The following is a 10,022-nucleotide window of genomic DNA, read 5'->3' as shown; positions in this document are numbered from 1 at the left end:
CTTTTTAAATGAGACAACAGTTTACAAAGATCAGTGTGCATGATTTGCACCTCTGATTAGGGGCCATTACCTAAATGGTTTCTAACCCTGAATGCAGCTAGGCAAAATTATAGATACATTATAAAGTGGTTTCCAAGACACCAATTAACACCCAATAACAAACTCCATTAAAGATGGGTTCCCTTAAATTTTCATTTATGAAAATGAAAATGCTAATACTTATATGAATAGAAAGTAGAGGTGTTCTAATGACTTGGAAAAATACCAGTTTGTCTCACATGTCCATAATTAATTCATAATTAGCTAAATAAGAAGAGAATTACCAGCAGTATTCTAATGAGTGACCAATCAAGAAAGGTCAAATAGTCTTTTTTTGTTTATCCAGACTGTATATACATGGACATTTATGATTTGTTAAAACTCTTAATTATATGCAATAAGAACAAATTGATATGATTAAGAAAACATGATAATTCATTACAAACACCAATTAATCAAATAGTTTGCTTTAATTGACACTAAAAAATAAGGAAACCCATCTTTAAAGAAAGAGCACCTCTTTTGTTTCCTTTTCCATTAATAGGTATTCTAAGTATGTCAAATTTGTGTAATTCTTGCAATAGAATGGAATTCCAAAAAAAGTATTTGAGCGAAGACAAACCAAAACATCAAACACTAGTTTTAATGATAATCAAGGTGTTACAGTATCTAATGAATCAGAATTAAATAATATATCCATTTCTTCTGTTGGTAAATAAACTCTTATTTCTTTTTCTACCATTAGATCAACCATTTGTTGAAAGACTTCATCTCCAAATAGTTTGATAGCATCCATATACAGTACCTTTAATACAATAATAATCTTTGAGTAAACCAAGATTTACAGGGAAAGTTTCACCATCCTTTTGACCAATCATATTTTAGTCTCAGAAACTGGAATTTTTTAGCTAAGCCAATCAGTAATAATGTTCACAGCTCATCGTCGAAATGTGAGCCTTACAACCCCCCAAGAATGGCAAACCTGTCCCTTTAAAGGGGCATATCCATTGAAATATTTGCTTTCCCAACAAATGGAGCTCAACTTTGACCATCTGTATCACTTTTTAGAGATAATTCTTTTCGTAATTCTGGATAGAAAGATGTATACTTACTTTGACTGCAGGACATTGTTGTAATGATCTATAGAATATACCTTTACTTCTTTCTATTTGATTCATTTTCACCTAAAGTTATAAAAATACATTTAAGGTTGCAGAATGGACAGATTTATAATGCATAATATTTCAAAATATCTATACAGTGAATTTACAATGTTAACAACAATTGGTGAAAAGGGAGATACAAATAAGAAGAAAGCATATTAATACAATTCTTGACATTTTAAAGATCATCCCCCTTTAATTGTATTTTTTCAAATAATCTGCTTTAATTAGCACCTTTCCATGCTGGCATAGTAATATTGTAAACCTTTTACTTTAGGAGATCCTTTAAGAAAATTGGGCTTTCAAATTGAATCTTTGATTGACAACAATAGTGTTACATATGAAGTAAGATTTGAACGACATATAGAAGCGAGGAGCACATATAACAAAACACAAGAAAATATTATGGAATATAACACACTTCTTTAATAAGTTAATGTGTTATATTCCATAATATTGTCTTGTGTTTTGTTATATATAAAGTAAATAGATAGCAATTGAAAATTTTTATAGGGCATTGTAATATTACAATGAAATTTAATGGACTGAATGCTCAATGACAAAAATTTACATTTTGTTGCAGAATATAATACTATGGTTGCTATAGGAACATGACACGAAATTGGTATTGTCATTTACCTCAAAATGTATATAAAGTCTCCATATTAAAGGTGTATGTTGACAATATGGTGATTGTAAACCTCTCTCAAATAATGACCTGATACGATTTGATATACCAGTTTCCTTGGAAACCTCAGCTGAAATACAAGAAATTAAATTGGAATTAAAAAATCTCTGATCTTCTGCACTTTTTTTTGAAACGTTATGCAGTTTAGTGATGAAAATTTTGCCAGGAAAACAGAAGAAATTAGCCTAACTCAATTTGTTAAATATATAGAAACACCACAGGTATGATTTCGCGGGACTTTAACCAGTAATTTCCCAACTTACCCGCTTGACTGACTTGTTCATGTCTTTTCATTTCTGACAAAACAGCAAATATCACAGGCGTGGGAGATGTTAGTTCTTTGAGAGAAGCATCAAAATATCGTCTTCTTCTGCAGGATATATTTGACCGTTCCTCCAACTCAACAAAGTCTTTCAAAAATCTCACATTGTTTGGAAACGACTTCAACGCCAACGTTAATGTTCTACGTAGCAATTCCAGGGATAAAGTAGATCTTAACATGTGAAATTTTATTATATTTAACTGAACACAAAACAGATTTTCTTTCAGCACATCACAAAATTGTAAAGCCTCACTTTCACTAAGGGCATTGTCAAAAACAAACATGGCCGACTTTAACCCAGACGTCACATAATCGAAAATTGCTGCACAGTTAACTAGAGTCACTAAAGATAAAGATTTAATTTCATTTTTCTTCAAATATAAATCAGCAAAATAATTGTTTATCATGGATTGAAAATTCCGTTTTATTTTTAAGACTTCAACACTAGAGAGCTGTTTAATGTTAGTCACATCATATGCTATATTTTCTGAGACGCACTTGAGAGAATTTGATATCTTTGTCAGGTTGGATGAAGTTAATTCAGAGGCACTTTGGTTTGTTGATGAAAAATTCAACAAAATTTGACAATACGTTTGACACAGTAGTAAAGACCCGTAGTTCTCTAAATCTGTTGATTCAGAAGATTTTGCAGTCATCATTAACGCCAACTCAGCCGTATGAAGTGCTTCATCATTTTTTCCAAGCATCTGCAAAACTTTCACATATGCATTCCAAATGATTAAGTTATTCCTATTTCTGTCTTCTTTGAGAACGTTTTTCATACTCTTTTTTAGAATTTTTGTTTGACTTTTGGTATCATTTCCATGAGAATGTAAAATTTGTAAATGGATCCATAATAATGTCAAAATGGACAAGGAATATTCATTTGAGAACAAATCAAAAGTAGTTTTTAAAACATTTGAGGTGATTTGCAATAAACTCGGACAGTACTTTCTATTTTGGTCAGGAATGTTTGATTCATCCATTAACACATCCAGTTGATTCAATTCATACAGTCCATATTGACAAAATTCCAGACTTGTATTTAAGAATGGTAAATGAATTCCCAGAAGATCTTTTTGCCACCTGGAAACAAGTCCCATCCCATCAAAAAATGCCAACAAAAGTTGCAGCAGAGCATGTTCATCCTCAATAGTTAACAACACAAAACTGATGTCATCGAATAAAACTAAGCTATCTAAATCTTGACAGTTGTCTTCTGTTTCACCCTTTTCTATATCTGGTCTCCATGGCAACCAATTCTGGGTCTCTCTTAAAGTTTCTATTTTAAACCATGCCTCACATTTCTCTTTTGATTTAATGATAGCCTCTTCTTTCTTATCATCTGTTTCTGAAAAAAACAATTGGCATAGCATGTCATATTGATAAAATAATATCTCTATTTGCACTGTAACTTTGTATGTGTCCACATTAACAAATGAATGTGTCTATCTTTGTGTTATCCTGTCTTCATTAGCCCAAATGGTGCAGAAAAGTAGGACATAAAACTCCATTAATTTCATTTTTTATATCTTCGTGTTGAAATGAGCCACAAGGATGGCCATTTTGAATATATATATGTAGGTAACAGTCCATCTGTTTTTCCTACAAAACTTTGCTGGCATTTCAGAAGGTTCATTCCAAAAGGTGCAAAACTGAGTTACCTTTATTTTCTGAAAGTGGTTGTTTTTGTCGAAGACTACTCCAGTATTTCCAGCCCTTGGCACCCTCTTCTCCAAATCTTGGAACCATACTGTTCCAAAAATCTTCAAAATGTTCAGTAAGAGTTGCAAGATCTAAATTTCTATATTCTTCAGGGCAAAACAGATTGAATTCCATAACAGCTTGAAATGAAGCGACGGCCTTTTCAACATGGCCGCACTGGTTTAAAAAACTGAGGTATTGGTGAAATAATTCTAAAAGAATTATGTATAATATGTTTTTCATAAGAAAGTGATATACAACAAATTAGATATGGCAGCTTTGTCTTGAGCTTTTAAATGAAAGAGGAAAAATTCAACCTATTTTTTTTTTCAAATTTAACAACCATGTGGATTATCTGCTGCTACAGCTTTTTACTTGACAAAAAACATCCAACCATTATTTAAGCACATAAAAATGGTTTTGAAAATATGCGATACAACATTATTCATTTTTTTCTGTTGTATTCTTACAAGCAGTGATGTTTCTATAGGGAGCTAGCCGGGCTTTGGCTCCCTTATTTAATTGTTAATGAATTGCCTGTAAAAATATTTTGCAGCTCCTGCTTGACCCCTTCACCTAATTTTACCTAGATAGTGAAGAAAAAGCACCTACCAATAAAATCTTTAGATCGGTTATGACCATCCCTTACACCTTTCCCTTGTCCAATGGCTTGAAAACATTTACTGTACAAACTAATAACCTCTGACACTTGAAATTTGGAGAGTTCACACTGTTTTCTGAGTAAATATTGTTTCCATACAGCGAAATTGTTTGGGTCACGATTCAATAAGGTTTCCCATTCTTTATCAATTTTTCCTTCCTCCCAAATAGTTTTTCCAATTTCCAACTGAGCAAATTTTAATTTGAGACCTGATGGGTTCATTTCTAAGGCCTTTTCCAAAATGGAGAGTTTCTTTTCAATGACAGCTAACGTAGATGCTGATTCGATTCTATTATTTTCATCAGCGAACAGTTTATCTTGAAAATGGATGAATTCCAACCACAAATCAACGTTCTCAGGTTCAGATTGTAAACGCTTATTATAATATGCCGTTCTCTCAGAATTTTCATCCAAAAGACTGGTGTTTCCTTCCAGAGCTGTCGACTTTCCCACTTCTTGACCTTCCATTTTGTTTTGAAAACTTGACGTTTCAGAGAGATTTTCAGAAATTTCTTGAGAAATGGGCAAATATGAGTGTCCTACATCCTTTTCAAAGTTGTCCTTGCTTAAAACTTTCATTCCACCATTTTTCATTTTCTTTCTTTCAGTTTTCTGATAATATCGTCCGGAATTCAATTTCTCAGACCCCACGCTAGATTTCAAATTTCTAAAACCCTTGTATCCTAAACATTGTCGCCATGACAACCGATAGTTAGATATATTCTGAGGGGGAAGGGACTCATAAGTCCATAGTAATTTGTCTTTCTGTCTGTCCAATCTCCAAGCTCTATGTGACAAAAGTTCAGGAATATCTTCAAGAAATATTTTCCCTGGTAGGACATCACCAATATCTTCTACCTTAGACCTTAAATAAAAAGATTAAAAACAAATTCAGACAAGACGGTATGTCCCATATCAAAACCAATTCCAATTTTTGGATCTCAGATATAATTTGATTTTAACTTACCATTTAAAGATAGCGAAATGGATTTTAGTTTTCTTATGTGTTACTTAGAGGGGATAATTATTTAAATAATCTCTATTTGATGACATCACTAATCGTGAAGGGACTCACGTGATACTTTAAGCATATTTTGGGATAAATGACGACATCAAACACTTACTTCAAGTGGAATTGCGGGAACCACAGACGTCTGATTGAAAATTAGAATGGTGCAAATTGATGCTTTCAGTGTCCCTAAATTTAGAAAATCTCTATATATTCCCTTTAAGTAGAGAGGCATACCTAGGTACCTTTTAAAGTCAGTAGGAAATTCTATACTTGGGGAATGGGACCTCTTTCTCTCTTTCTTTTTCTTCTTGGATTTTGACTTTTTGGCTTTTTTCTTCTTTTTTCTATCTCTATCATCTTCACTGTTATTAGAATGTTGGCTTCTGTCTTCTTCAGTTTTAATTTCTTTCTCTGTTTTTGTATCTTTAGTTTTTGAAAACTTTGTGGATCCATCACTGAAAAATAATTGGGAATAGAAAAGACTCATAGAACTAATTCTAAGGAATTTACATGTTGATTCTTTGAAAGGTGAGCTTAATCTATAACAGTGGCGTCTTGTAAGGGAGCCTAGGCTTAGGGAGGTGGGCAGGGCTTTGGTCCAACCAATTTCAAATTTCCCATCATTGAGTTCTTACACGCCTGGTGCTACTCGGCCTGCCACTTAATGATTTATTAAAACTCCATTTATTGACAGAACCAGTTGGAAAGTGATATCCAAAAGTGACAATGACATTATGACATCTTCATGTTTCAAAAGCTATGGCTAAACCTCATGGATTTGATCTCTTCCCATATTATCCATACCCATTTATAGTTGCGTCAACTGGAACAATAAGGAAAGATGACTTGTTTTATCTTATACCTACTTATTTTCATATTGTTACCATACTTTTCCGAACCTTTTTTCTGTGGAAAAACAGATTGCCTACCTCTTATCCTCTTTATGACTATCATTTACTACTGGTACTAAATTTGTAAAACTTTCATTTGTTAACCAATTTAAGTCTGAAATCACAACAAAAATATTGAATTAATCTGCTAACAGCATTCTTTTTGCCATCTTAAATCAAATGCCATTTTTTTTTACAAGATAGGCTTACTTTCCTTAGCTTAGCCAACAGTAATTAACATTTACATTTCTTTTTTTTCATGCATTTTATGTCAAAAATGTGTATCCTTTTTACCTTCACTTCCAGTTTCTATAGATCCAGACCATTTATCCTTAACATTAAGTGTGGCAGCTGCTGCAGGCAACAGGCATTTCTCTTCAGTCTTCATAATAGGGAATAATGATGTTGGTTTGTCAGTCATTTTAGTGCAGTCTATGTTTTAATAAATAGAAAAATAAGTTGAATAGTTGAAAAAGAGCTTAATAAATGAGGAGTTGTAAGTAAGCCTACTGAAATGTAAGATGGATAGCTGAAAAGGGTGTCTGTGGAAAAAAATATTATTGAACTACCTGGCGAAATTTAAAATCGTAAAAAGGTACATAAGTGAAGTAGCGCCAACTACCTCAATACTGGAATTCAGCCACAAATTGTTAAGTACAAGTTAGTAGGTATATACTGCTTATAAAAGTTCACATGAAGACCGTACAGAAAAAGTAGCTTAGGAGCTAAGTGACGGGTAAAGTAAATGATTTAAATGTGTACGAATAACTGAGGCATCAAATCCACAATCGTTTTATGACATAAAACTATGAAAATGTCATGTATTACAACATAAAACAATCCCTACATTTGTTTTCTTTCTTAAAGTTACTTCGATAAAGCGAAAGTAGCCAAGTAGTTAATGGGAGATAACTTATAAGATAGGAACAATTTTTGCTTCAGTCCACAACAAATTTACTTATTTTCACTATGTGAAACACTGGAGATTTTGAGCAAAGACATGTATTTTTCATTATCCACGGGTTAAAAAATTAGGTTTTTTTTCTGTACAGATATTATTAGTCCCAGTGACAGTGTAACGTTTTTTGCTCCTTAGTTGTCGTCTTGACCATTAATTTGGGTGTACAAATAGGGGGCCATCTGACTCAATGTGTGGACAACTGTCGAGACTGAATTAAAAATTCTGAGCTTATTGAGAGTTTGAGAGACTCCTCCCCAAAAATTAAAAAGAAAATTGAATTTATTCCATGCATTTTGACTCATATTTTGGGGCAAAACGTATAAAAAATCATGTTTTTAAATTTGTTCAAAAATAAGTGGGGGTACAATTGGGGGTGCAAACCATTTTTTAGGGGGTCAAATGCCCATTTTAGTTGCCCTAGGTTACCCATGAGTGTGTACTTCCAATCAGATATTGACAAAAAGTAAATAGACAACCAAAGATTTTTTCCACATAATAATGATAAATATACTGATGAACATAATGAGAATTCTAACAAAATAATGTACAAAAATTTGATTGATCTCAATGATGATATATACAAACAAGTTTAACATACAATAAACAATGAAATTTGATAGCAACAGTTAAAGAGATATATACCAGTTTTGAAATGGAACTATACATCCCATTTTGATTTGGATAATGAGAGTGTCATGGTACAAGGCATTGATCACTCTTGTTTTTTAACATGCACAAAATACAGACTAAGGTTGTGCCCTGCTGGTTAGCAAGCTGATCTACTGCCACTGCATCAGTTCAAATGGACCAGAACTCATCTCATGCTGCTGACTGTTATTTGAAGCATGTGGTTGAGAAATAGGGGTTAAATTGCCAAAATCATTAATTCAGGTATATTATGAACAATGTGAGAAAACTCAAATATAATTTTATTTAATATGTCCAACTTTACAACCTGAAAGTTAGTGATCTTCACAAATTTGAACGGCCCTGCCCATCATGTCCGCTATATAGAGCCAAATCAAAAGCCCTGATTGAAGGTACTACAGAGAAAACCTAAAGACCAAAAATTAACCAGATGAACATTCAAACCCAAAATATTCTTTAAGTTCGAAACCAGTTTGAATCAGCTATGTGGCATTTAAAATTTGGGCTACTGAATTTTACAGCAAAAACTTGATATTCGCTACTTTAAAGATGGGTACCTCAAGATCAAGGAAAAGCTTCAATAAGGACTTCAATAAAATTTGGAATAAAAAATATTCAAAAACTTAAAATGAATCTGATGCTATATCTCTTTAATATATAATAATAATAATAATACATATTAATTTCTGATATGATATCACAATGAGGCTTAAAGAAGACCGATTTTTATATTAAATTATGAAAACATAATTACACTAAACAAAATAAAATGAATCGAGTTTTACGTCTTACTTTAATGCAGCTAATGAAGACAGGTAACACCATGCAATGTGCAATGAGGGAAATTTTGCTACGATAAATTGTAAGGGCATAACATCTAAGAAATATGTTAATATTTAGTTAATTATTAATAATTTAAAATGGCATACTATCAAAACATCATTGCTTGATAAATAACATCGTTGAAACGTTGCAAGTTATTTATTAAAGTAATTGTTATCCATATAATTGTGTCCAGTTATCTAAACATCATTGTTTAAGAATTCAGAAGTCACCATATCGATTACCAGTTAGGAATAAGTTTCAAACACAACTGTAAGTTGACCACTTTCATTATTTGCAACCACACACAACTGGTAATCGATATGGTGTGAGGGCACCTTCAGTCAGAAAAAACTGAATTTAGGAGTGCACATCACTGATTAATTTGGCTATAAATTTACAAATTAAAAAAAAAATCAGATCTTATTCTAAAAATATATATCACTCATTAATTTCAGGTGTAGGTTTGTGATTCACGTCACTTGGTAACAACCACCATATAGACAACAATAGTATAATTTATGTAATTATGTGTCCAGCTGTAAGAGTTGAACTGTACTTCATCAATTGAAGTTATTAAAGACGTGTGTTATACCATAATATATTCCATATATATTATGTTTTCCTTATATGTGCTCTCAACTTCTAAATGTCGTTTAACTCAAGAATATTTTAACATGTCAAGAATATTTTTTCTAAAATCTTTTAATTAAAATCAGACACAACTTTCGTTTCGTTTTTTTTATTAGTTTATAGCCTTTTGTAGTATAGCCTTTTCACAGTAGGGTCTATTATCAGAGTCACATTTAATTGTAGACATATCAAAACATAGACATAAACTTTGAAAAGTGGTATTGATAACAGACATTTAATAGTGAAATATCAGTTTCCTTAAAAATAAAATTCACTGCCTGTTTATTAATATATTTTAATATATATGCTAAAGTAAAGTTATATATTTTTTTATAGTGTGTGTAAAATCACAATGATAAAAGTAACAACCATTAGAAAGCCATTTAAGTTTCAGTACTAGATGACAAGTGAAATGAATTATACTGTTATTAAAATCACTGTTAAGTAGTTTTCTACCATTTTCAAATACATAAACTTTC

The 10,022-nt window shown here is 32.0% G+C and overlaps 1 protein-coding gene across 1 annotated transcript; it reads right to left on the bottom strand.

The window, feature by feature from the left end:
• Positions 1-691: 691 nt before the first annotated feature.
• LOTGIDRAFT_143344 (hypothetical protein) lies at positions 692-5,045 on the bottom strand (the record flags this gene model as incomplete). Its single annotated transcript, XM_009053067.1, has 6 exons — positions 692-844; positions 1,152-1,223; positions 1,842-1,946; positions 2,110-3,563; positions 3,877-4,128; positions 4,529-5,045. The coding sequence occupies 6 exons, from the start codon at positions 5,043-5,045 to the stop codon at positions 692-694; spliced, it is 2,553 nt and encodes an 850-aa protein (XP_009051315.1).
• Positions 5,046-10,022: the final 4,977 nt, after the last annotated feature.

The sequence above is a fragment of the Lottia gigantea genome (genome assembly GCF_000327385.1).
Source record: "Lottia gigantea unplaced genomic scaffold LOTGIsca_199, whole genome shotgun sequence".
Classification (NCBI taxonomy): domain Eukaryota; kingdom Metazoa; phylum Mollusca; class Gastropoda; family Lottiidae; genus Lottia; species Lottia gigantea.
This window is presented reverse-complemented; position numbering and strand designations above follow the sequence as displayed.